The sequence below is a fragment of the Miniopterus schreibersii genome, assembly GCF_964146895.1.
Source record: "Miniopterus schreibersii genome assembly, chromosome: 3".
Taxonomy (NCBI): Eukaryota; Metazoa; Chordata; class Mammalia; order Chiroptera; family Miniopteridae; genus Miniopterus; species Miniopterus schreibersii.
The window spans coordinates 10,713,026-10,740,080 of NC_138103.1; the positions used below are offsets into that span (position 1 = coordinate 10,713,026).

At 56.9% G+C, this 27,055-nt stretch overlaps 1 protein-coding gene across 1 annotated transcript in view; it reads right to left on the reverse strand.

The window, feature by feature from the left end:
* The window catches only part of PKD1 (polycystin 1, transient receptor potential channel interacting), a 46,997-nt gene that overhangs the window by 7,744 nt on the left and 12,198 nt on the right, over window positions 1-27,055 (reverse strand). Inside the window, exons 2-34 of the mRNA XM_081131555.1 lie at window positions 24,712-24,783; window positions 24,522-24,593; window positions 24,096-24,265; window positions 23,158-23,829; window positions 22,852-23,035; window positions 21,821-22,041; window positions 21,379-21,494; window positions 20,365-20,491; window positions 19,772-20,019; window positions 18,437-19,192; window positions 17,428-17,559; window positions 17,071-17,246; window positions 16,672-16,805; window positions 12,446-16,062; window positions 12,083-12,232; window positions 10,563-10,706; window positions 10,154-10,433; window positions 9,847-10,060; window positions 9,595-9,766; window positions 9,088-9,240; window positions 8,280-8,424; window positions 7,520-8,140; window positions 7,200-7,356; window positions 6,657-6,909; window positions 6,360-6,555; window positions 4,355-4,525; window positions 4,128-4,271; window positions 3,827-4,037; window positions 3,600-3,726; window positions 2,584-2,700; window positions 2,441-2,490; window positions 2,019-2,203; window positions 1,821-1,914 (exon numbers count right to left, since the gene is read on the reverse strand). Of these exons, the coding sequence (XP_080987681.1) occupies window positions 1,821-1,914; window positions 2,019-2,203; window positions 2,441-2,490; window positions 2,584-2,700; window positions 3,600-3,726; window positions 3,827-4,037; window positions 4,128-4,271; window positions 4,355-4,525; window positions 6,360-6,555; window positions 6,657-6,909; window positions 7,200-7,356; window positions 7,520-8,140; window positions 8,280-8,424; window positions 9,088-9,240; window positions 9,595-9,766; window positions 9,847-10,060; window positions 10,154-10,433; window positions 10,563-10,706; window positions 12,083-12,232; window positions 12,446-16,062; window positions 16,672-16,805; window positions 17,071-17,246; window positions 17,428-17,559; window positions 18,437-19,192; window positions 19,772-20,019; window positions 20,365-20,491; window positions 21,379-21,494; window positions 21,821-22,041; window positions 22,852-23,035; window positions 23,158-23,829; window positions 24,096-24,265; window positions 24,522-24,593; window positions 24,712-24,783 (10,281 nt within the window). The remainder of the gene's footprint in view (window positions 1-1,820; window positions 1,915-2,018; window positions 2,204-2,440; window positions 2,491-2,583; window positions 2,701-3,599; window positions 3,727-3,826; window positions 4,038-4,127; window positions 4,272-4,354; window positions 4,526-6,359; window positions 6,556-6,656; window positions 6,910-7,199; window positions 7,357-7,519; window positions 8,141-8,279; window positions 8,425-9,087; window positions 9,241-9,594; window positions 9,767-9,846; window positions 10,061-10,153; window positions 10,434-10,562; window positions 10,707-12,082; window positions 12,233-12,445; window positions 16,063-16,671; window positions 16,806-17,070; window positions 17,247-17,427; window positions 17,560-18,436; window positions 19,193-19,771; window positions 20,020-20,364; window positions 20,492-21,378; window positions 21,495-21,820; window positions 22,042-22,851; window positions 23,036-23,157; window positions 23,830-24,095; window positions 24,266-24,521; window positions 24,594-24,711; window positions 24,784-27,055) is intronic.

The window sequence follows — 27,055 nt, forward strand, 5'->3', positions numbered from 1 at the left end:
GGTGGGAGGTGGCGTGCGCGCAGGGCCGTGTATTGTACCTTACTGCATTGGCTTAAGGCAGGGAGGAGGGTTCCGGTTAAGTAGCTTTGCGTGAAGACCTGAAGGAAGTAGACCATGAGGCTCTTGTCTTGGGGAGGAGCAGCCTAGGCAGAGGGAGCAGCAGACACAAAAGATGGAGGCAGAAGAGCGAGGAACGCTGTAGCCAGCAGGAGGGAAGTGGGTGACAGAGGGAAGGTGACAGGAGAGGACTTGGGGAGGTGTGGGGCCAGACTGAGTATGGCTGGTGGAGCATGTGAGGAGCGCACTCAGTCCTGGCGGGTCACCTCCACGGTGCCCCAATGACATTTCCCTCCTGGGATCACACCCCTACAGTTTCCTCTCATGCAGAAACCAAGAGGATACTGTGGAATAACCATGTGTGACTAATGGGGCTGGGCCACCGAGGAAATTGGCTTCTGCCTTGCTCTCTTGGACCACCCCCCTCTGGGGACCCTGGCTGCCACATTGCAAGGACGCTTGAGCAGCTCAGTGGTGAGGTCCAGACAGGGAGAAGCTGAGGCCTCTCACTAACAGACTGAACAAAGATGCGTGCCATTGGAGTTGTTTTAAGCCCTGAATTTTGGGGTAATCCATTATGCAGCCATAGCTAACCAGTACCCGGGGAGGGTCATGACAGGCCCTGCCTCAGGGAGCAGGTTCTCTCTGGAGCAGATGGAAGACCAGGACTCTGCTAAGGTGGCCCTGGAATGGAACAGGCAGAACATGATGCCTGGGTGGAAGGGGAAGGGGCAGGGCGGATGGAGAGGCCTGCGTGAGGAGGGGAGCCAAAACCAGAGTCAAGGGTGAATACAGAGTTTTTGGCTGGGCGGTGGAAATGTCTCAACGGGGAAATCAAGTGCTCTGCGCATGCTGTTAAGTCTGCACTGCACACTAAATGTTAGGCAGACAGTCGATGTCTGAATAGGGATCAGAAAGGGTACGTGCTGCTACAGACACCTGGGGTGGTCAGCTTATAATTACTACCCCAGAATCTCCCTATGTTATAGTTTTTAATCACCTGGCAATTTCTTCCTAAAAATGCCATCATGTCATGGTTACCTGTCTTCAGAAAATGATTGGAGAAACTTGTCCTTTTTCTCTGTGTTCTGGGACAGTTTATGCATCTCAATTTTTGGTTGTTTGAAAATTAGAAGAGTTAAAAGGAACAGAAATGTAAATATTAAAATACACAGGAGAAAAGAAACAGAAGGTGCCCTGGCCAGTGCTGCTCTGTGGCCCACACATCCAAGGGTCATGGGTTCGATTCTCGGTCGAGGGCACATATCTGGGTTGCAGGTTTGATCCCCGGCACCAGTTGGGGTGAGTGTGGGAGGCAGTCAATCGATGTCTCTCTCTCACATCGATGTTTCTCCCTCTCCCCCCACCCCTTCCACTCTCTCTAAAAAGCAACAGAAAAAATATCCTGGGGTAAGGATTAACAACAAAAAAGTAGAAGGTATTTCCTAATGAGACTTGTTACTAAGTTGGAAGCCAGTAGTCTCAAAAGAAAAAAATGGAACATTTACAAACCTGCCAATGATTCCTTATCACAGCCACCCTTTCTGTTCCTCAAATGTCTCTCACTCCTGCTATACTAAAGGGAACATTTGCTGGGCCATGGCCTACCCCATGAAATCCTTTCAACTGATGAGGTGCTCAGAGGTCAAACAACACACTGGGGACATGGCGCTTGACAACAAGGCCAGTCCCATGCAGGAAGCAGAGCTTCTTGGCCTGGGTCCCCTACCCATGCCTCCACCCCCTGGGAGCTGGGCACTCACAGGCCAGTGAGTAGGTCCGTTTCTACTTGAGTGTCCTGGGTGGGGGCCAGGCTGCTGACGCCTTCAGCTAGGATCTGCCGGATCAGGTCTTCATCTAAAGAAAGCAGAATGACATTAGGGAGGCCGTGGGCTCCTCCCGCCATGAGCTTTAGATCCTTCTTGGGGAGAACTTATGGATGCCTCCCCAATCCTGCTCACCGGAAGCTGAGAAGTATTTGGCAGGTGAGGAGGGGCTGACCAGAGAGAGACTGTCCTCCTCTGGGCCCAGCATGTGGCCCATCCGACCCCGTGCCAGCCGCTGCAGGGTGCTGCCCATGATGGATGGGTCACTCAGTAAGTCTGGCCAACTGAGTGTGCCTTCGCTGGATGGCCAGCACACCAGGCTATAGATGACACAGGTCAGCAAGGGGAGCCCAAGGAAACATGACTGCACAACCAGTAACACATGGATACACGGAGCTTCTGAGCATACACCTCCCCAGGACAGTGTGTGATAACACACAGGGCCGACCAACACTGAATCAGGACATGCAACACAGCACATGCAGCCCGAACACCCATAACATGGCACAATGCTGCTGACCTACACCAAGGCTCACATTTTCTCTAGGGAGCCCCACCTTTTGGAATCATCCAGAAATAAATCACTTTTCATTTGTCCAGCAAAGGCCTGTTGAGAAGTACAGATAGAGCCTCAGACTCTGGGCTGCCCAGAGGCAGTGGGACCCACCCAACCCAGGCAGGGTCCCTTTGGAGCGCTCACCTCAGCACGGAGCCCAGGGAAGGTAAGGAAGGAGCTGTCCAGCACGGACGAGTCCAGGTAACTGTCCATGTCCAGGACCTGCTGCCCTGTGGGGGTCGAGTTAGGGGCCCCAGCCACCTGCAGGGAGAGGCAGGTAGTCAGCTCTAGCTCCTGTTTCAGGGAGGGATGCAACCTCCTGAGCAGGCAGAGTCTAGACTAGGGTTTTCCTAGAAAATGTTCTAGAATGATGCACACATTCTATATCTGCACTGCCTGTCACAGTAGCCACCAGCCACATGCTGCTGTGGAGCACTTCGAATGTGGTTGGTGCAACTGAGGAACTGAGGTGTTCATCTTATTTAATTGTAATTAATTTGAATATAACTATAAATAGCTGCATATGGCTAATCTCACTTTACTGGATTCCTGGGGTACATCCCTCTTGTCACATGTAGTCCTATCTAATGAGTTACTGGATTTGATCTGCTGCTATTTTGTTGAGGACTTTTGCCTGCAAGTCCCTAAAAAAGAGTAGTCCGTGGTCCCCTCGCCTCTTGCCGTCCTTGTCTGGCTGCGGTGTCAGGCAGTGCTGGCCTCGCGGGTGAGTGAGTGCTCCCTCCTCCTGCATGTTTCTGAGTCGGAAGGACTGCGGATTCTTCTATAACTGTTTGGTATAATCACCACCGAGGCCACGTGGGCTTTTCTTTGTGGGAGGTTTTAAATTCAATCTCTTTACTTGCTACAGTTGTGCTCAGATTTTCTATTTCTCCTTGAGTCAGTTTCGGTAGTTTGTCTTTCTAGGGACTTGTTTGGTTCTTGAGTTACCTAATGGGACTCCCTGATCAGTCCTGTTAATTTCTGTGCTGTTAGTCGTGACAGCCCCACATTCACTCATGATTTCAACAATCTGTATTTCTTTTTTTTTTCTAGCTAAAGGCCTGGCTGATTTCCCCTCTTTAGCTGCCATACTGGACAGTACAGCCCTTTGCAGAGGCGATGAGGCTCTACCCTCCAGAGCACTGAGGTCCCCAGCCCACCTTGCTCCGGGACATCCGGAAGAGGAACAGGATAACCAGGTAGACGGGGTAGACAACCACACTGGACACCAGACCAATGGCGATTGTGTCAGCACTTAGCGGAATCAGACTGGACACAGGCCCCGAGCTACGTGGCAAGAGAGAAGAGACCTGGCTGGGTTAGGCTGGGAGGGGGAACGAGAGGAGCTGGGCATAGGGAGTACATCCGAACCCGCACGGGCACCCACCTATAGGCAGTGTCTCCCACGACCCCATACCACACGGCATTGGCACCCAGGAATAGGCAGATGAGGAGGACACAGCAGGTGGCCCGCTGGACTCTAGTGAAGCGGCTTCGAGGTGGCCGGTCCCATATGGAGAGCCAGATGTGCTTGTCAAAAAAGCCACGCTGGAGCTCAGCCACCAGGAGGCGCCGGAACCGCCGAAGGGCCACTTCACCTAAACAAAGGGCACAGGTCGGGTTTCAGAAGGCCAGAGGTGCTGGCCCCTCTTCCAGCCGGGCGGGCGGGATGGGAAGCGGGATCTTACTTGCTGCCAGCACCTCCTTCTCCACCAGGCCCCCGTTAGCCTCAGTCTCCACCGACAGCCAGTCGTTGACCAAGAAGAAAGTGCTGCGGGCAGTCTGCAGGTCCCTGACAATGACGTGCTGCAGGAACCAGGAGGGGCTGAGCCCTGCAGAGGGGCGGGAACTGGGTCAGGCTTGCAGGGCGCCAGTCCGGCAGGAAGGAGGGGCAAGGGCAGGAGTCCACCCAGACCTTTGTTGTCGTGCCACACTCGGATCTTCCACACACTGCCCAGGCTGTGGGGGGTGGCTATCTGGAAGATGTCCAAACTATTGCGGTGAAAGGCTCTGTCTCCATCCAGGTGCCGGTGGCCACTCCGGCTGTCTGCCCCGTACAGCATGATGCCCACATGTGCCGTGGTACCTGGAGGACAGGAGAGGCAGCATGACTGGGTTTGCTGCCCACTAGACATGTGACCCCAGCAAATTTTTTTTTTTATCCTTACCGGAGGATATTTTTCCAATTGTTTTCAGAGAGTGGGAAAGAGAGGGAATCATCAATGTGAGACAGACACATCGATTGGCTGCCTCCTGCACATGCCCCAACTGGGGCAGGGGATCGAGCCTGTAACCGAGGTACGTGCCCTTGGCCAGAATCGAACCCAGGACCCTTCAGTCTGTGGCCCGACGCTCTAACCACTGAGCCAAACTGGCCAGGGCGACCCCAGCAATTTTTGTCCTGTCTTTCCTCATTTAAGTACAGGCAGCCGTCTCTCTGCGCAGCTGTTAGGAGCACAGATATCACCTACCTAATTTGTCCGATACGCCCAGCCCCCAGCGACATGATTCATATGTTAGTCATGATGGTTTTAACTGTAACCATGTAAAATATAAACTTGGCTGCTAGTTCTTCAGTCCGCTGTGTAAATAAGGGATGCACAGCCTGATCAGTGGCCAATCCCGTCACTGCTTCCAAAGCCTGCTGATGACAGGTCACCGCGCACCCTTCAGTTCCCACAGACCGGGTGTGTAATGGTGCTGCCTCCTTGTCTCCCAAAGATAAAGTCACATGGTGTTTTACAAGAATGGGTCATGGAAAGAGGGGACTGGCCAGCAAAGATGAAAATACAGCAAAGAAATGAAAACTGGTAATGCTGGATATGGATTCTGAATCAAAGGTAAATGAACTACTCTAGAAAGGCCATCAGTGACAAATTTGCCAGCATAAATAAGGACAGTGGCTGTGACAAAACAGATAATGACATCACAGAGCAATTGATGGGGGCCAAAACTTCCTATTCAAAGAACTCTCCAATGCCCGGCCGGGCGTGGCTCAGCGGTTGAGCATTGGCCTAGGATCCAGGAGATCGGGGATCGATTCCCGGTGGAGGCACATGCCCGGGTTGCGGGCTAGGCAGCCGATCAACGACTCTCTCATCATTGATGTTTCTATCTCTCTCCCCCTCTTTTCTTCTCTCTGAAATCAATAAAGATATATTTAAAAAAAACCTCGCCAAGGTATTTCATGACATGAAGAGTAAAAACGAGAAATGTTAGAATATGACAATTCACCAAGGCACAGAAAAGATGTTCACTCCATATTGTGAGTTACACGAGAACACTGTTCAGACTATGATTGATAAGTTTTTCACAAAGAAATAAAACACTTTAATTCCCAGTGTATCTAATATTTTAAGTACACTGTACTGTTTCAGGTTACACTGTACTAACTACACGTTTATAACTAATGTTTTTTGACATCTTGGAAACAATCTTTATTATTTTCACAGTGATTTATTATCATTTAATAATCATTTCCACCCCCGGCCGGCATGGCTTAGTGGTTAGAGTGTTGGCCCCCACACCAAAGGGTCACAGGTTCAGTTCCCAGTCAAGGGCACGTACCGGGGTTGCAGGTTCGTTCCCTGGGCTCAGTCGGGGCAGGGACGGGAGCCAACAACCAATCAATGTGTTTCTCTCTCCCCCTCACTCTCTCTAAAAAAAAAAATCAATGGAAAAAATATCCTCAGGTGAGGATTAATAATAACAAAAATAATAATCATAATTTCCCCCATTGAGCCTCATGCAGGGAACATTTTCATTCTCAGGAAGGATGACAACCTGTCCACAGATGACACAGCATTTGGTAAAGTGACCCTTGTTTTATGTCACCTGTTATAATGATCACTATCAGGGAAGGTGGCCAGACAGAGCAAAGCAGAGCTGCCTGGGAGCCCAGCCAAGGGACCCTTCCTCACCTGAGCCTCGGCCCCAGCCAGTCTTGACTAGGATCTCGTACTTGAAGCGGCCCCCCTTCCCACAGAAAGGGATGGCGCGGACCCGGCTGATGTCGAGCTGGTCCAGCTTGCGCAGGATCACAGCCATCACCATGTAGGTCACCAGGCACACAGCACACGTCAGCAGGACGATGTAGTTCACTCCCAAGGCCGGCTCCTGGGGAGACAAAGCCATCAGGCCCAGAAAGCACAGCCCTCACTCGCTGTCCCAGATGGAGCCAGGGTCTCCACGCCACACAGGAACGGGGCAGCACTCACCGGGAAGATGAAGAGGACATGGCTGGGGGGCACGAAGAGGCTGGCTCCAAAGGCAGTGAGGTGGCGCGTGAGGCAGACAGCTTGGCTGGGTGAGGTCTCCTCCAGGGGCACCAGCCCCTCCGTGCGCCACACCATCTCCTGCTCACTGAAGTACTGGCACAGGGACGTGTACAGGCCCACAGACACCTCCAGAGCAGACCAGTGGAAGTGGCTGGTCAGGTTCAAGTAGTAACTTGAGCCCAGGTCTCTGGTCCTAGAAGCAGGAGGTAGTGTCACAGCCACACCTTGCCCAGCCCCTGGTCTCAGGTCAGGGCAGCATTCTCAGCTACAGCTATGCTCACCACTCGTGGCCGGGCCTGGCCATTCCCCGATCTCTGCTGCGCACCTGCTCCCACAGGGAGCCCTCGTGACCTTGACCGTGGCACATACGAATCTGATCATGTCCAGCTTGCCCTCAGAGACTAGCCCCACCCATGCCAACAAGTCCTGGTCTGGTTTGTCTGACCCAGTGACCCAGCATGCAGGCTATTCCCAGGTCCTCACCCGGGGGCGATGAAAAAGGTGTAGGGCCTGTGGTCCTCGCCCGCCAGCACCTCCAGGCTGATCTTCCTGCTGGCTGAGCAGTTGTGCTCGTTGGGCCAGGGTGCTGAGTGCAGGTAGACAGCCAAGTAGGGCTCAGGCTCCTCGGACAGGTAGTGCTCTGGGGGCGGCATGTGCAGGTTCAGACAACCACCCACCTGGGGGATACTTCTGAGAGCCCTTGAACACTCCCTGCTGCAGGGGTTGGAGGAACCTCCATGCTGGGAACAGCTCCTGCTCCTCTCCGATTCCCCCCAGCCCACTGCCCAGCCCACGGTACCCACCGTTCAGCACTGTGTAGGTGAGCTGTAGGTGAAGCCCAGCCTCAGGTTTTCTGTGGTCAGGGGTGACCACAGCACTGACCGAGGCCCGGGGAGGGACGATGGTGGAATCAGCAGGGATGCAACGAACCCGGGCAGCCTGGTCAGAGCTGTTGGGCACCTTCACAGTGATGGCGCGCTCCGAGGCCAGCTGCCCAATGGGAATCTGGGTGCCAGCCTGTGTCTGGAAGGCCATCGACGCCACCTTGGTGGAGACGGTGTAGTTGCTTATGTAGCCAAAGGGAAAGGGGTTGGAGTCAACAAGGAATATGAGTTGCACCACGTCACTGAGGTTGGACAGGGCCCCGCTGAAGGCAGCAGGGATGGAGAAGTGGCAGCCGGGGCCCGAGGCGTTGCCCTGGCACAGAAGGCTCAGTGGGTCTGAGCGCTTGCCCTGTGCCACGATTTCCTCACCCGCCAGGGTCAGGGGCTCCTCATTGAGCACTCGGGAGCGCATGAGGATGCTCATGAGGGCCGACGACAGGTGATAGGCCCTGGATGCCACCATCAGTGAAGGTGACTCAGCCCCCAGCTTTGAGGGCTGCAGGTCCTCCATGTTTGAGTTGGACAGGTGAATGAGGTCACCTGTGGATGGGGGGAGACAGGGAGGAGAGGTTGGGAAGAGAGGTGGGGGTTGGGGGGAGAGAAATGGAGACGCAGTAGGTGGGCAGGAAGATTGGAGGAGGTTGGGGGAGCACCATGTGGCCCCGGCCCCAGCCCACACCTGTGATGTTGAGGATGCTGTCGGCAATGGCGGTGGGTGTCCCGGTGCCCGCAGTGGTCTCGGCCTGCAGGACGCGCATCATGGCCTCTAGCTTGTGCAGCGTCTTCTTCAGGCATGAGCGGCACACAGGCTCCCTGCTGGACATCTGCAGGGAACCCAGAAAATGTCTGGCCCCGCTCTAGCCCGGTAGCTCCCTCTTAAGCCCCGGGAGCTACCATCACATTCACCGTGATTCTAGGACAGCCTCCATGACCATGGCCTCCCTGTTTCCATCGGGTCTCTATTAACCACCCCAAACATAGCTTCCCCCACGTGCCTCCCTGCTGAGAGCCTTTCTGGGGCTCTTCTCTACCTGTAGGGAACAAAGTCCAAGATAACATGGCCCTACTGGCCACCCCCAGTCACATAACCACAGATGCCACGTGGGAGACAGGGCTCTTTGCTTCTTTCTCCTCTGCTGAGGCCTCTGTAGCAATCCCCTGCCACCCTGGGTATAGTGCCCCCCACCCCCATCAAGATGTTGTCCAGCCCAGCAGTTGCCGGTTCCTAGGTGAGGTGGTAGGCAGTCTCTCGGGGCTGGAGAAACAGGTCAGGTGTGACCACAGGTTAGAGGGAAAGGGCACAGGATGGCCTCTTCATGTAAGCCCTCCCCATACCGGTGCTGTTCCTTATGCCCTGGGCCACCCTGCAGGGTCATCCTGGGGGCACCTATGGCTCATGATGGGCTCCCCCAGGAAGGGCACATGGCCAGCCAGACTCTCAGGGTAGGGAAGCTCAGGGCTGCCGAAGAGTCTGGGTCCCCTCCTACCATGCACTGGGCCAGCACCGCTGCGATCTGCTGGATGTCGTCCACAGTGTTGACCCTCAGGGAAACCAGGGTCTCTGTGATATTCTTGCGTATCTGGGCTTGCAGCTGCCACCTGAAGTCTGGCTCTGCCACCATGGCCAGGGCCTGCTCATTCTGTGGGTGGTGGGCACAAGGCAGCCGTCAGTGGGCATGAGGTAGCCCCACCAGCAACGCAAGTGGGCACAGTGCAGACAGTCTCAGGTGCTGCATAATGTGGGCAGGGATTCTTCAAGGGCAAAAGGTTCTGGGGCACAGGGAGAGCAAGGCAGAAAAAATCTGGCACTGGGGAGGACTCATGGAAAGGGTCTGCTGAGAGGAGGTCATTTCAAGGAGGTTAGGGATTTTGTCTGTCAGGAGCAAGGGACAAGGCCTTTGTAAGAATGTGAGGATCCAGTCAGAAATATTGCTCTGGGCCAGTGCGCACCCACTGAGGGCAGGTTCCCTGCGCCTCCCATCCCCAGAACTGACCTCGTTGAGCACGGTGATGAGGGCCAGTGAGTACTCGATGACGTGCTGGGGGTCAGCCTGTCTCAGCAGCCCGGGCAGCATGGTCTCCGTGAGGCTGTGCAGCCATGTGGTGAGGTCTGGGGGGCTGACCAGGGGGTCACCTGGGGGCTCTGGCATGATGATGGCCAGAGACCTGTGCACAGAGGTCATGGGTGAACAGGCAGCAGCTCCTGCTCCCATCCCCCAGGTCCTGCTCCCAGGGGACCTGCTCACCTGTTGAGGGCGACCACAGCAGCACCCAGCTGGTCCTGCACCAGGACAGCCAGGCCCACCTCAAAGTGGGGTGCGAAGCCAGGCGGCAGCACAGCCCCATACGTGGAGAGACTGCCCTTGTAGACACAGAACTCCTCGCAGTGGCCCTGGCGACAGCGCTGCAGTAGCAGAGCGTACACTAGCGGGGCACCCGCATCCTCTGCATCCTGCCAACCTGTGGGCCACAAAAGTCACCTCAGCTGCTCCATGCAGGCCCCAACACGGGCATCCCCGTGGCCTCCTGCCTCCCCGACCCGGCTGCACTCACCCGTGCATTTGAAGTGCACCTTGGTGGTGAGAGCATACACGCTGTCCAGTGGGAAGAGGCGGCAGGAACCCCCCAGCGGAGGGCGGTTGGGGGAGAGGTGGATGGAGGCGCAGCCCTCCTCCTCGCCCGAGCGGCCCAGCACCGTGAGTGTGAACGTGTAGCCCTCGCCATCCTGCAGCACACCGCGCCGCACCACCAACCGCATGCCGGCGCTGCCTGTGGATGTGGTTGTCTCATCCAGCACCAGCGTCTTGTTGCTGAAGGTGCGAGCAGCCCAAACCTGTGGGGCGCAGATGGGTACTCAGGGACCAGATTGGTGCTGCTGTCACCTCCGGGGCTTGGACATGTCCCCACTCAAGCCCTGACCCTACACCCTGCCCTGCCCTCATCCCAGGTGCACCCAGCTCACCCCTCGCTTGGAGCCCTCACTGCAGTTGTCACAGCGGCCCTCCAAGTACACGTAGGAGCTACGGCTCACTGCATACACCCCCTGCGCCTTGCAGGACATGCACTCCAAGGACACTATGGGCACCTGGCCACGCCGGATCAGCACCTGGGGATGGGGTGTGATTACAGTGAGGCCATGCCCCGAGATAGGGCCTCTGCTTCTGAGGCCCAGACCCCAAGTCTGCCCAGGGCAATTGGGTGACTGGTCCAGGAGACGGGCCTATTCCTCTGCACATGCTGTTGCCCCAGATGGGAAAGCTCCCCTCTAGGCCCTGCCAACTACTCAGCCCAAAGTCCAAGTTCCCAAAGGACAGTGAGCTTCGCCCTCACCCAGTGCATTCATCAGATTTTGTGTCTCCCAATCTGGGGGCAGGGATCATCTACAGGAGCAGATACCATGTTAAGCTTATTTTCTGCAACATCTAGTGCCCATCTTGGGCCTGGCACACAGGAGGCACTTGATATGTGCTCACATATCAATGCACACAAGGAATGAGGACAGCTGTGTTCTACACAGCCCCTTCTGAGGATCCTGCTGTCCTGGGCTGGAAGGTAAGGTCTGTCTCAGACAGCCCAGGTGGGCTGAACCCTGCTCCGAGCTACAACCTCCCCAGACACTCCCGAGGCAGGCCATTCAGGAGAGGCTTGACACTGGGGACAGACATCCCATCCCAGGCACCAGCAAAGCCTGGTACACCTGCTCCCATCAGGTACAGTAGGCCCCACCCAATAGCAGCTGGAATGGCTGACATGGGGTCACTGCACAGTGGTCCTCACCTGCCTGGCCAGTCCAGGGGAGGGGAGCAGAGCACATGCCCATAGAGAGGGAAGACCAGGCCCTCTCTGTTAGGAAACTAAGACAGCCACTCTCAGGGACATGTGTTTCCTTACTGTTCACCTTGCGCTGTTAGACAGTTTATCACAAATCACAAGGACCTATGCAGGTTCTCTAAGGTTTGGAGCACAGCATACCCCATTTGGAAGGAAGTAATGCTGAAGCAGGATGTCTTGTTAAATAGAATTTGTATCAAAAGTAGTAACTCAGCCCTGGCCTGTGTGGTTCAGTGGTTAGAGCATTGGCCTACACACCGAAGGCTCACAGGTTCAATTCCCAGTCAAGGGCATGTACCCGGGGTGCAGGTTCGATCCCCAGTCCTGGTCGGGGCGCGTGTGGGAGGCAACCAATCGATGTCTGTCTCACATCAATGTTTCTCTCTCTCCCCTTCCTCCCTTCCACTCTCCCTAAAAATCACTGGAAAAAATATCCTCAGGTGAGGATTAACCAAAAAAAAAATAAAATTGTAACTTACAGGAGAACCAATAGCCTCTAGAAGTGCTAAAACATAGAAAACCTTTAAAAACAGTGTTTTGCGCTATCTGTAGGAGGCAGCCCTATGCACTCAGCCCTTCCTGGCAGCACTGACCCACTGCAGGCCTATGGCCCCACTTTCCTGGGCTAGGTCAATGGCAGGTGGCACCCACCGTCTGGTTGGTGGCCTCCTCCTTCCGGCCAGCCTTCCACACCGTCAGGTTAAAGGTGTACTCCACGCCCGCTTGCAGGCGCTCCCGAGGGATGGTGACTATGCTGTTTCCTCGGGGCCCGAAGTTTAGCACACACCCGCCAGTCTCACTCTGTGGCCAAAAACAGGGGTAGTGAGACCCTGGACCCACCTCAAAGCAGAGCCTGACCCAGAGGACAGCTGGGGACACCTCTCCCCATGCTGGGATCAAGCCCATCAGGACTATGCCAGTGGATGAACCCCCTCCCTGTGCTGGGCTCATCAGTACAAACACCTGAGGGGGGCTGGAAGGGTGCCCCTTCCCGGGCCCTGCCGTGCAGCTGACCTGTGTTGAGGCCACACAGGCCCAGTGGAAGCTGAGTGGTGTCTGGTCGCCATCCTCCAGGTTGGGGTCGTAGGACTTGCTCCCATCCAGCACAAGATCCTGCATGTCTGACCACACACGGTATGAGCCACCCTCAACAATGGGTACTAGGCGCTCAGGGGTCACTGTCACGTTGGCCTGGATGCTCTGTGACAAGGGTGTGTCCCCAAATGATACCACAAACACAAAGCAGTAGTGGCCCACGGGCAGCACCAGGCGAGGCACCACCAGCTGGGGCCGGCTCACATCCACCCCAGGCAGCGGGACACGGGCTGTGCGCCCAGGCCGCTGACAGCTGGTGGCGCGGTACACCTCCCAGCGATACTCAGTCTGGTAGGTGACACAATCGCGCAGATCAACATGGGCCTCCAGATAGTTGCGCTGGGAGCGTCGCATCAGCACCTGTGGGGGCAGGGCCACATCCACCTTGGGCTCCCTGCAGGCCAGCACGTGGACAGTAACTGTGGCCTGCGCCACAAAGAAGCTCACAAGGTTGGAGGCATTCACCTCCACGTGGTAGTCCCCAGGCTGCAGGTAGGAGTGGTCAGCCCAGGGATCCTCCGTGTCCTCTGCTGGGCCCCCGTCCCCAAAGTCCCAGTGGTAGGCCACGCGCCGGGGGCTGGGGCTCGTGGCAGCCTCAAACCGGGCTGAGCGGTTGGTAAAGCAGCGGCTGCTGCGCAGTACCACGTGCTGGATGACATCCTGGACCTCAACCACAAGAGTATGGTTCACACCGCCCAGCTCGTTAAAGGCACGCACGTGGATTTCCAGCAGTCCCGCAGCCACGGGGGTGTAGGTGACGTCGCGGCCTGACAGGATGACCAGCGAGTCCCCCTGAACCTTCTGTAAGGAAAAGTACCACGCGTAGGCAACACGAGACCCCCGCTGCACCCGGGCCGTGAAGTTCCTCTCAGTGCCTGTGGCGATGCCTGCTTCGCAGCAGTTGGGCACCTGGAGCCCACCCACAGCCTCCAGTACCAGGATGCGTGCCTGTGCCTGCGCCCGGCTCACATGGTTCTCAGCCTGGATGCTCACTGTGTAGTCCCCAACCCTGGGGAAGCTGCGGGAAAAGCGAGGCCCTGGGAGTGCCTCGAGGCCAGCCCCACCGATCTGCAAGTGGAAGCTGACGGCTGAACCAGCAGCTAGCAGGATCTGAAAGTGGACCAGCTGCCCAGGCTCCACCACCTTGCTGCTGGCCCACAGTACCAGGCCCACAACAGGCTCCTCCACCGTGAGGCTGTGTGTTGCTACAACCCAGCTGACTGCGTTGGAGGCATTGAGCTGAACAGAGAAGGTGCCAGCATCAGGGAAGACCACAGTGACATGCTGGCCATGCCTGCTGCCACCAGGAACAGCCCAGCACCAGCTGACATTGGTGCCTGAAGCCAAATGCCCCCAGAAGGGCACAGAGGAGCCGGTCACCACAAAGCTTCCATCCAGCTCACCGGCCCTGATGCTGAGGTCACTCACAGGCACTTGCACAGCCAATTCAATGGTGGTGTTGGCCGAGCCCAGCTGGTTCTTAGCCGTGACTGTAACCAGGTATAGGCCAGGGGTGGGAAAGGTGTGGGTCGTGGATGGCTCTGGGGTCTCCCAGCTCAGCCCTTCCTCCAGGGACCAGGTGTAAATGACACTGCTGCCGCCAGCCAGTTCAGCAAAGAGGGTGACACTCACGTTGACAGAGGCCGGGTTCGGGGAGGCAGCTACAGACAGCCACCCTATGGGCTCCACGAAGTCCACGGTGCGGTTGGCCAAGGCACTGCCCAGCATGTTTGTGGCCCGCAGCTGGACATGGTAGGTGCCAGCCTCTAGCACAGTGAGTGAGAAGGTTTTGCCGCTGGCAACCAGGGCTGTGCCACCATCCCTCTGGGCAGTCCAGCCATAGGAGATGTTAGTACCATCTCTGACCACAGCCTGTAGCTGAAGCGTGCTGTTGGTAGGGAAGCAGCAGCCACCACCACCACCAGCCACCTGCAGCCCTTCAATGCGCTGCAGGACGTAGACAAAGATGCTATCCTGGGAAGCGCTCACCTCATTCTCGGCTGTGACAATGATGTTGAAGGTGCCCACAGAGCGAAAAGTATAGGAGATAGTGGGGCCCCCAGGAATGGGTGTGCAACGGTCACAGAGCACCCAAGAGTAGCGCACATCACTGCCTGCCTCCAGCGAGGTGCTGAAGCTCACACTCCCATTCAGGGGCACCACTGTGCGGCTAGCATTGACACTGAGCCCCTGCACACGCCGCTGAACCGAGACATTCAGCCAGGCCTCACTGCGGCTCACCTCGTTCCAGCCATCCACCCTGATGGTGAAGTGGCCTGTGCTAGTGTAGATGTGGGTGACCGAAGGGCCCTCAAGCTGTCCACCGTCCCCCAGCTCCCATAAGTAGGTGGCAGGGCGCCCACGGCCCACGGTGGAGAATAGGTAGGGCTGCTGCAGCTCCAGCACACGGGATCCATTGACCCTGATGCCTGTGAGCTCCACAGGCTCCTGCACCTCCACGAGCGCTGAGTCGTTGGCAGCCGAGATGTTGTTGGACACGGTGACTGTCACCATGTACGAGCCTACATCCCAATAGGTGAATGTGGCCTCAGGGGCCCCAATGCAGGGTGCATCCTCAGTGCCAAAGTCCCAGGTATAGCGGTAGAGGAACGGCGGCCAGGCGTGGGCCACCAGCTGGGCCTCATCTCCAAGCCGCACAAACTGCCTCTCAGGAAGCAAGGTGACATTGCCCACCTCGGGCTCCACACACACACTGGTGAAGTAATGTGCTTTGTTCACACGGCTTGACAAGATGAGCACCAGGGGAAACGTGCCACTCTGCGTGAAGTTGTGAATCACAGTTGGGTCCCCCCAGATGGTAGTGTTGGATGAGCCATCCCCAAAGGTCCAGTCGAAGACATAGTGGGCAGGATCCCCAGTGACGTGGGCCGTGAGCTGGGCCTGCGGTTGCACTGGTATGCAGGCCACAGGGTCAATCCACAACACCTCCAGGACAAACACCTGTACTGGCAGGCTCTGGGCTAGGTGGCCGGCTGGGCTAGACACGTCCACGGTCACCGTGTAGTTCCGAGCCTGCAAGTACACGTGCTCTACTACAGCCTCAGGGCCCGTGAGCACTGTACCATCCCCCATATCAAAAGTCCACGTGATATTGTCACCTGACTCCAGCGCAGCACTGACCACCACAGGCGTGCCCTGCTCCACAGCTGAACTCAGGCTCACACTCAGGCCACGGAGCTCCTCAAACACACGGACATCAGTGCATGCCACCGTGCTACTCACTGTGTTGTTGACCTCCAGGCAGATGTGGTACATGCCCCTCAAGGTGTATACGTGGTTGACCACTGGCTGGTGATAAGTCACAGTTGGGGAGCCATCCCCAAAGTCCCACGTGTATAGGATGCTCCCAGGTGAGGGCAGTGGGTGCGGGGAGAAGGTGACAGGCTGGCCAGTCACCAGGACAGGGCTACCCACAGCCACAGCCACGGCAGGTAGAATGGCGCGCACACTCACAGGCACCAGCTGCGTCAAGTTCTCGAAGGCGTTGGACACAAGCAGGGTCAAATTGTACTCACCTAGGGGACAGGCCCAGAGTGGGAATTGCGCTGTGGCCACTATACTGCCTGCTCAGCACAATCCCTCCCTAACCCAGTTCACAATCCCTCTTTGTGAGGGCTGCTGTGCACAGGAGCCTCTTAGGAGGGCAGAGTAGGGCCATGGTCAAAATGGAAAGAATGCCCTTGGGTCCCACCCGAGGGGTCCTTGCAGCGAAGTGTGTGTGGGATGCCATCAACACAGGGCAAGACACAGGGCTGCAGCAGAAGTGGGATGAGGAACAGACTGTCTCTAAGTATGACTTCACTTGGGTTAACAGAGTGAGTGCCAGTGCAAAGCCAGGATCACAGAGGCCCTGCTATTTACTTTGCATTCTGTGTGAGACTTCTGGAATTTTAAACAGTAACCCCCCTTCTCTCCAAAATAAGTCTCAGAGAAAGAGTCAGAAGGGTCCAGTTTCCTATCAGCAGATTCAAATCACAGGGTCCAGTGACCTAGTCCATCCCTTATCTCTAGCCACCCCTCTCACGCTAAGGCCCTAGGCCATAAACCCAAGCTGGCTCAAAGGGACCTGCTCCTAAGGCAGGGCTTGCCCAGTGGGGGCCAGCAGGTGGCAGGCCCGCCCTCACCTGGGATGGTATAGGTGTGAGTGGTGTTGTGCTCCACTAGCACCTGGGCCACCATGGGATCTGGGACCTGGAAGGACTCGTTGTATGGAGGCTTGAACTGGCCGATCACCTGCTCCCCATCTCCAAAGGTCCACCTGCCAGGGCAGCAGGCAGGCAGTGAGCATCTGGGAGGATGAGTGGGACGGGCTGGCTGCTCCGATGGGGGGCCACCCACTGGCCTGGCTATAGTCGCTCTTTCCTTGTACCTTCATTCAGGAGACCACCCAGCCCAGCTGCAGCTCCCACCCCCCCACAGATCCTATGTACCCAGCACCTCCTGACAGATAAGGTAGGAACTGGGAAGCGGATGCTAGGGGAGAACCTGGCACCCCTGCTACCTGCTGGGCCCAGTATACTCACAGAAAGGCCACCTCCACGGCCGAGTCCACTAGCACGTCAGCTGCCAGCACCAGCGTGGCATTGGGGGGCAGCACAGGCGGCACTGCAGACACCCGTAGGCCCTGCATCCTATGCATCCGCTCCACGGTGACATTGTAGTTCACAGTGACATTGCTCACATGGTTGGTGGCTGTCAGCTGTGGAGGCAGATGGTGGCGATCAGGCGGCCAGAGGGCCTCAAGGCAGAATGGGCAAAGCTCCACCCTGCACTCACCACTGGCTACCACAGGATCATCAGGAGCAAAGCAGAACAGAAAAAGGCAAGGGCAAGCATGGACATCTGCCCAACTACTGCCCCTTCCTGCGCCCTTTACCCACCGAGAGCTTGAAGACGGCAGCGCTCTGGTAGATGACATTGAAGACCACATTGTGGAAAGTCAATGACTGCTTGTCATCAATGGTCCAGCGGAAGACCACGTCTGAGCCAGCCTCCACCATGGGGCTATACCTCTGAGGAAAGGGCACATCGTCAGCCAATAGTGACTCTGCCCCAGCACCGGGTCTTTGGAAGAGCAACTCTGCCCTCAACCCATGTCTACCAGGCTGGATACACCTCCCTGTGGGGCTTCCTGGGATAGGACTTGAAGACACTGTGGGGGAAAGGGAAGGCAAGAATGGGGAGGAGAACCCAGGGCCCACCCTCAACTGGGAAGCCACATGGTATGGGGCTGTGCTTGGGCTTAGTCACACCTTGACCTCTCTGTACCTTAGTTTCCCCACCTGTCATATCTAAATCTGCACACCCCTTCCAGGACTCCTGCTCAGGACAGCAGGACAACACAGTGCCATTTGGGAGGGCACATGAGTCTGAATGGGCCTCATGGCTGGATATTTACTTGCATCGCCTGATAGAACAGGTGTGAACAGGTGTGACTAGGTAAGCTGGGGACACAACTGTACAGTGGCAGAGCTGTCAGAAACAGCACTTCCAAAGGCCCCTGTGCAAAGGTGCAGAGCTGGTGGCTGCCTTGTTCACGGTGGGCACCCTAGGCTAGGGACAATCCCTTCCCAGAGAAGCCTTGATGTGCCCAGGTGGCATCAGACCCCACCTCAAAAAGTGCTCAAGGTCCTGAAAACACACCCAGGGTTAATGAGTTCAGAGGTGCACAAAGAGTTCCACAATTTGTTTCTTGAAATGCAAGAGTGGAAAGAAACATTTTCAGAGCCACTCTTCTAGCAGTAACTTTTCAGTAATCTAGGAATAAATGACCACCTAACAGGACCTGCCCATTACCTAACCAAGCTCTTTCATAACCGGGGAGGGGACACTCTCTGCATGGGCACCTTATCTCATGAGAGGTCGGGCAGACCCACTGGCCACACTCACCACCAGGACGCCCTGCAGCACACGGGCATCGGGGCTGGGCGTGGCTCGGAGGCCACAGATGGGCTCCTCCACCTTCACCCATAGGCTGAGGTTGGCCCGGCTGGCGCTGTTCTCCACCACAACCTCCACTGCATGCTCGCCCTCACTGAGCCTGGGCAGTGCCAACACTGAGAACAGGGTGTTGTTGGCCTCATGGGCACAGCTTGGCACCAGGGCAGCCACTGATTCAGGGCAGGCAGCCTCGAAGGGTGCACTGATGTTGCCTCCGGGCCAGCGCACTGTGGCTGTAGCATTGGCACCGGAGTCTACCTGGAGCACCAAGGCCGAGCCATTGGTGGACATGTAGAGGAGGCCATCATGGGGGATGGGGTGGACAACTCGCAGCCCAGCCACCGGGGAGAGCACATCAAAGCTGCAGGATAGGTTCCACCTAGACACGCTGTTGCCCACTGAGGCCCGGACCTCATAGCGTCCCGGCTGCTCCAGCCCCGGGTTGGGTCTGAGGCCCAGCAGGGGGGTGACCCGTTCCGTGGCAGTGAGCAGCCGCAGGGCACAGGTCTGGCCTGCCCGGCTGGCCTCCAGCTGGGTGGGCAGGCAGGCCAGCCAGGCCGAGGCATTAGTAGAGAGGTATGGGGCCTCAGTGCCAGAGTGGCCAAGTGCTGGGGTACAGCGCAGGAAGGCACCTGGGCCGGCATCATGCTGTAAACCTATGAGGTCACCAGGGAGCAGGGGGCCATCCTGGCCATGGAAGGCAACCTACAGGAGAAGGAGGTGGGGCTGCGTCAGGTCCTCACAGTGGGCCACCTCTGGTCAAGGGCCTGCAGAAAAGCTCTGGACCAGGGACTCTAACAGGCAGGCGGGATCCTCCCAGGGTAACCCAGAGTCACTCCTCCATATGGATGTCAACACTCATCAGTCACTCACACTCCACCATACTTCATAGAGGCCCCCAAGCACTCATGGTGGGGACAGAAGGATAGTCTCAGACAAACAGAATATGCACAAGGCAAACAGAGAGAATGCAGGGAGGGGTGGGGCTTCCCCAGACAAGGGAGGGACCTCTGAGGGACGCTGCAGCAAAGACTTGAAGGACAGGAAGGAGCAGGACAAGCCAAGAGACATTTAGAGTCCTCCTTAGAAAGCACAGGAAGTATAAAGGTCCTAGGGCGGGGAGCTTTTGTGTTGGGTAATGAACACAGGCTCCAAGGCCATAGGTGTGCAGGTGGCCTAGTGGACTATGAGAAAGAATCTGCATTTTGTCTGTGTTTAATGGGGAGACCCAGACCTCAGGTGGCTGAGGGGGAGGCAGATGGCACCCAGGCCAGTGACACGCACCGAGTATTGGGCGGGGGGACCCGCAGGCACAGAGAAGAGGAACTCCCTCCACAGTGTGTAGGAGGCCTGTGGGAGCCCTGGCCCTGATGTGGACCCATTGGCACAGGCCCAAGGATGGCAGGGGGTGTCCAGTGGCAGGCAGATGTTGGATCGGGGGCACCAGAGACCCTCTGGTGTGCACTCAGGAGCCAGCTCAGTCTTGTTCTCCAGGGACCTACTCTCAGGCTCGCTGCTGTTTTCTGGGGCCCCTGTGAGGAGAGGAAGGGTGTCACAGGTCCTGATTTGCTAACAGGCCATAGGCAGGGACCTCCACTACTACATGAGGCCCTACCAGGAAGGACCTCTGGCCTCTACCATCATTTCCCTACCCCTCCCAACACCAGGCCAGCTGACTGACTCGGGAGAACCCCCCACCCAGGCAAGCCCTACCCAATCTGTCCTTGGAATCCTGAGCATGAGTCAGTGTCTCTGTGGACCCCGTTTTGTCCACCTCGAGGCTGGAGACCAGTCCAGTGGCCAAGGGACCAGCAGACATAACAGTGCAGAGACACAACTCAAGCCCCCCAACTCCCACCACCAAGACAGAGTCCCACCTGCTCCTCCCATGGGCCGATACACCTGTAGCCTCATCTGGGCGGGCTGGCCGAGCTCCTGGGTTCCAAACTCGGCAGTGGTGAGGAAGGCTTCATGGCTCAGGCCCAGGCCAGGGAACACCATCACCTGGTAGGGGGAAGGGGGATGAGGAGGGTAGGAGGTGGGGGTTGGTGTGCTCAGCCCCACAAACCCTGGCCCTTAGCCCCCTCCAGCCAAGAGGGGAAGGAGTCATCATATGGGACTTTACAAGGTCCCCGACACATTTCACTAGGGAGGAAAAGTCAGGTCAAAATCATCTGTGAGCGGCAGAACCCCCACCATGTTTTGTTTCTTGTTTTAATATGTCTTTATTGATTTGAGAGAGAGGAAGGGAGAGGAAGAGAGGAAGAGAGGAAGATAGAAACATCAATGATGAGAGTCATTGATCAGCTGCCTCCTGCACACCCCCGACTGGGGATCGAGCCCGCAACCCGGGCATGTGCCCTGACCAGGAATTGAACTGCGATCTCCTGGATCCTAGGTAGATGCTCAACCGCTGAGCCACGCCTGGCCGGGCCCCACCATGTTTTTTTTTTTTTTAAATCCACAGACAGAGAGAAAAGGCTCAGGAGCTCAGAGTTCTCCTGGAAACCAGGCCAGGGGTTCTCTTCCCTACACAACTGGAGGGTTTTCTAAAATACCTCTACTGGCACATAGGAAATGAAGAGAGCCCAGAAAAGCCCTTGCCATTTTGGCTCAGTAGTAGAGTGTCCACCCATGGAACAACGGGTCGTGGGTTTAATTCCTGGTCAAGGGCACGTACATGGTTGCAGGTTCAATCCCCTTGATGTCTCTCTCTCCCCTCCCCCTTCCTTCCACTCTGTCTTCAAAATCAATGGAAAAAATATCCTCGAGTGAGAATTTTTAAAAAAGGCCCAGAAAAAAAGCAGCTTGTTTTTTTAAAGAGACACACAGTAGCCAGAGTAAGGGTGATCTCCAAACTGTATCCAGGAGCAGGATCTTGGCTGGCCTACCTCGATGGGCTCCTGGGGGGCAGAGAGGGCCTCTTGCTGTACCAAGGGGCTCAGTGGTCCTTGCAGGTCTCCGCTGGGCGCCCCCATGAGGAAGTTCTCTGAATCCCACACAGGGCCTGGGGTGGCAAGTATGCAATGAGGTGCTGGTCCCAGGCCAAAGAGGAGAGTGAAAGGGGCCAGGGCAGGACTGAGCCACCTGGCGGCAGTGCCCCAGCTTCCTCCATTTTCTCTGTTTCCTTCAGTGTACTCCCAGCCCAGCACAACAGCAAACACCTAATGAACACTGACTGGCTAAGAAAGGAGCCTGGGGGGAAGGGAGAGGGGGCACTGTCCTGGTCAAGGGTAGGAGGAGCTCCGGGGTGGCCATGAGACTGTGTTTTTTGGAAATTGTCCTGGTCCAGGGCAGAAGGCACTCCCCAGCCCCATAGCAGCCCCAGCATACCTCCAGGCCGCAGCTCACAGACGTAGCTGTGCGGTGCTGAGCAAAGGTCCGTGTTGCACTGCCCAGCAGGCCCCAGCCGCACACAGCGCTCCGCAGTGGCGGGATGTGGCTCCCCAGGTAGCCAGTTCTGGCAGCTCTCCAGGCTGAAAGCCTCACCCCGAGGCAATGGGCCTGCCTCAGCGCCCTCCACAGCCGAGAAGCCGATCCACACGTCCAGACCCCTGCGGATGATGGGGGCGAGGACTCAGGGGGTTTCCCAAAGATAAGAACCCCTCTATTCATCCTCTCTCTGGGGGCAGGCTTCTCACAGCAGCCCCTCAGGTGGGCCCTGCCCCTGCTCTCCAAATGGGGATACCAAGGCTCAGAGACATGACCTGGAAAGCAAAGCCCACAGTAGTACCCATCCAGCCGCCCACACCATGGGGCTAGGGGCCCAGCCAAGGGACCTCGCCTCAAGCAGACCCTCACTGTGTCATGCGGGGAGGCCCAGGGTACGGCATTTGCGGACCAAGACACCCACACATCAGTCCCCAAAGGGCTATTCTCCACAGCTCTGCCAAGGTAGGAAGACCCTATTAGAGGCAAAGATTCTAGACACATAGATAGGGATGGACACAGGGACAGACAGAAGGATAGGGATAGGCAGAGGTACAGGGACAGACACAGTGACAAGCAAAGGAACAGGGACAGACAGAGAGAGAAAAATGAGAGTTGTGGTCAGAGCCAGGCACTGGGGCCAAGCATGTTAACTGGGTAACCTTGGGTAAGGGCTTTGACTACTCTGGGCCTCAACTGATTTCCCCTTCTGCATACTGAGGATGACCAGGGTGTTATTTCACAGTCCAACTGGGCTCTTCCCACACAGGGGATCCAGGAGGTGAGAATCCACCCCCCCCCCCAACAGCCAGCCTTGGCAGGCACTGAGGCCTCTCCAGTTACTCCCACCTCTCCTGACTCTCAAATCCTTCCCCCAACACAGTGTTCTGCACCCCCACACAACCTCCCAGCCTCTCAGGGGTGGGGGCAGGCACCTGGTAACCCGGGAAACCAGGAAATTCTGGATGGCAGGACTGTCCACCATGGCCAGGGCGGCCCCAGACCAGTCCCGGCACTGCTCCTGTGCCTGCAGCCAGGCTGCCTTCTCTGCTACTAGGCGATAGCAGTGCCCGTTACCAGGGAAGATCTCGGTGTCGGAGGGACAGAAAGGATGCACCACTGGGGGCAGGAAGGGAAAGAGACAGGGCATTAATGTGTGCCCACCTGGGACTCTGCCTCACCCACCCCTGACTCTGGAGTGAGAAACAGGAGTGGTGACCCAAACCCAGGGAAGCACCCACCTTGGGCCGGCTCCTCGCCCAGGGCCACGATGCTGTAGGTGGCCTCAAGGCCTGAACCACCAAGATTTCTGACACTGAGCTCAAGGGTCTCATTGCTGTGCAGGGAGGCCGGACACATGAGCTCCAGGGCAGTGGGAGCTGCTTCCACCTGCACCTCTGTCCCCAGCTGGGTTAAGCCAGCCCCCAGGACCAGCACTGCTGTCACGTGATAGTGCCCAGGCAGCACATAGTGGTGAGTGCTGGCAGGACCAGCAACGTCCACCTCGGGGGAGCTGTCGCCAAAGTCCCAGTGTGTGGAGCTGACAGGCAGCAAGGCAGTGACATGGAAGGCTGCTGGCTGGCCAGAGGCCAGGGGTCCTTGGGGCCCCACCAGGGCAGCCCCTGGGGAGGCAGGGAATACATTCTGGAGGATGGTAGGGCCCCCACAGGCAGGGACAGGGGACAGTGGGGGGTTGGAGCAAAAGGGTAGGCAGGCAGAAGAGGTGTTGGGAGGATGGGCAGCCCCACACAGGCAGTGGCCCTGCTCTGAGAGGGCGGCGAGGTCCTGGCCAGTGGAAAAGCAGAAGGCACTGCAGGTCTCGGGCACCAGCGGACCCTCATGAGCAGCTGAGAAGGCCACCAGCACCATGGCACCTGAGCTGTTGTTGGGGAGGCAGGCAACATACTTCTCACCTGGAAGGGGCAGATGGCTGCCTCTCAGCCCCCATTCTAGATCTCAGATCACCCCACCCCAACCCACCACTGGTCTTCCCCTCACCCCTCCCACACTGTCTCCCTGGTCCAGAGGGCCTTCCTGACCCAGTCAGTCTGTCACAGCCCTGTTCCCCAGGTCCCCATCTACTGCCCCACAAGCTGGCAACCCCCTGAGCACCTGTGGGATCTCCGCTTGGCAGGGATGCACCACAGGGAAAAACCAAGCTGGCTCCACCCACACTCACCACAGCCACTGTCAGACAAGGGGACTCGAAGGAAGGGTAGGCCAGCCAGGGGGCCAGGCCCCGCACAAATGGCAGCCTCTGGCTGCACCACACGAACCCGCTGCTCCTCTGCCCAGCGTGGCAGCCAAGCTAGACCACAGTCACACTCCAATGGGTTCCCACTCAGGTTTCTGTGGGAGGGGCAGGCCCAGGCACTCAGCGTATAGCAAGTATAGGGGACCAGGCCTGGCCTTGAGGAGGGGTCTGCGCCGGCCTTATCCCAGGGAGATCAGCCCCTCCCCACTGCCCCCAAAAAGCAAACAAATGGCCACCCAGGGTATGGTCTCAAACTAGGAAGGAGGTATGAAGGCCAGGTCAAGAGGGTAGGGTGTTGTTGGGGGATCATGGGCCCAGCCACTGATACCAGTCAAAAACAATGCAACTTACATTTCACTTAAATTAAATAAATTAGCAAATGTTCCTTCTTCTAATGTAGAAATCTTATTGTTGCTTATGTCCCTGAAAAAAGGGGGGATTCAGCAGGGTTTGAGTGATGCCCCCATAACCACAATGGTGGAAAGCTGCCACCACCTGCCCACCCGTGGATTTCCACAGCTGAGCCAAAGGGGACACTCACAACTCCGTCAGCGCTGAGAGATTCGCCAGGAGCCCAACATCCAGCGCCCGGAGCAGGTTGTAGGAGACGTCTCTGGGAAACAAAGTAGCCATAGATCAGCACTGGATCCCTGGGCCACCCTTAGCCCATCCTGGAAGCTCCCAGTACCCCCAAGCTCCCTATTCCCAGGGGGAGAACAGAGAATCAGAATGAACTCTCGCCCGGCCAGTGCGGCTCAGCGGTTGAGCATCAACCTATGATCCAGGAGATCGAAGTTTGATTCCTGATCAGGGCACATGCCCGGGTTGCGGGCTCGGTCCCCAGTGGGGGGCGTGCAGAAGGCAGCCAATCAATGACTCTCTTATCATTGATGTTTCTCTCTCTTTCTCCCTCTCCCTTCCTCTCTCTGAAATCAATGAAGATATATTTAAAAAAAAAAAAATGCTCACCTTGGCTTAATATTTAAAAAGAAAAAGAAAAAGACAGGAATGACACAATAGGACATGCTCTTTAGCCAACAATCCCACTTTCCCTCCCAGCCCAAAGGTGGAGATCACAGTCTCCCCTGCCCATTTATCTCCTGGGACAGAGACACCCAGACACCTCCGGTCACCTGACCCACCCCCACCCTCCTCATCCTCCCCCCAGGCCCCCACAGGTCTGTGTAACCCCCACCATAGTCTCCAAATGAATGAGACCTTGGCTTCCCACCAATAAGCCTCTGCCCTCTGATTTCTCAGAACGCCTCTCACCAGCCCTGTCTTCCCACCAGTGACCACCCAGTCAGGCAGAGACCGGGGATCCATCAATGCCTCTTCCAGGCCTGCCAACCCAGCTCCTAAAACACTCAGCCTCCCCCACCCCACCCCAGCTACAGCCTGGTCCAAACCCCCTTTCCTGGCACCTGCCCCACTTCCAGGGCCCCTCCTACCCAAGGGTGGGAGTGTCCTGAAGCCCAGCTCCCATCAGTCACCCTCTGGAATGGGCCCTTTCTCCAGCCTGCTCTGACCACAGCAGGAGCTTAGTAAGGATGGGTTGGTGTGAAACAAGGTCCTCCTGGGAGCTGAGACACTGAATAGCAGCCCAGGTCCCTGGGCCTCCACACACACAGGCCCCAAGGACATGGGTGTGAGGGGGAGACAGGGTCCCAGGGCTTGGCAGACTGTGACACCTGGCATAATCCACCTACTCAGCTCACAATGACCAGGACCACCTCTGGAACCAGGCTCAGGAAATTACCCCCTCCCAGCATGACCACTGCTCCTCCCTGGAGACCTGCTGGCCACCAATGCTTGAATACTACCTACCAAGGCCGGGCTGGAGGCCGGGTCTCAGTTAAGATGCTTCCATTATCCTGTCTCTCAACATAGCCAGGGGGCTACCTAAGAAGATTTTGGAGGGGCACCACTGGCTTTAAGTGACCAATGCAGGGAGCTGGGCCCAGATGGGATCCTGTCACCCTGTGGCTTCCACTAAGACAATGTGGGGATTTGAACTGTGGATACAATCAGTTAACCCTTGGAGCCCAGTCTCTCTCTCTCTGCAAAGTGTGGTAGCCATCCAGGGACTCAATGAGCAGACAGCACATGAACATGAAGAGTTCCACTGAGCCTCAGCCTGCCTGGGGTGGGGGACAGGCCACGGGCAGCCTCAGTAGGTTACAGGCAGTAGGTGAGCAAGACCATGGTCCTCCAGTGAATCGAGCTCCACAAAAGGGGCTGTGAGAGGAACTACAAACACGGTCAAATGGGCCAGGCAGGTTCTGCTCTGGAGAATGTGTTTGTTACTCTGCACCCCTTTCAGCGCTTTCTTTAGTTCTCAGTTTGAATAGTTGGGGAGAGGGGGCTGCATTTCGCACCCATGTTTCTCCTGCCTTTGTGTGCTGAGAGGTGGTGCCAAGCCACTTTGCTGATAGGCTTAGGGCTCTCAAACTAAATCACGTCTCATGTCACAGGTGAGGGGGAAAGAATGTCTGGGCTTCTCAATGTGTGTGGCTATACTGGTTCCCAAAGCAGTCAAGTTCGAAGAGCAGGGAGGTTCTCCCAGCAGTGGAACCTGTGCAAGACGACTGGGGTCCCACAGGGCGGGGAGGAACTCACTGGTGGGTCAGAGCTCCTGTTGGGACCAGAAAGGGACAGGGCTCCAACCAGGGGGACCTATAGCAGCCCCATTACTGCTCTGACCAAGTGGCCCAACCAGGCAAGATGCCAGAACACCTAACTAGGCAAGGTTCTCCTCTTAGCAAGAAGGTCAAATGGCAGTGCAGGTGCCAGCTCACAGTCATGCCACTCACCACCCTGAGAGCCTGACTGCTTTGGGAACCAGTATAGCCACACACATTGAGAGGCCCAGACGTTCTTTCCCC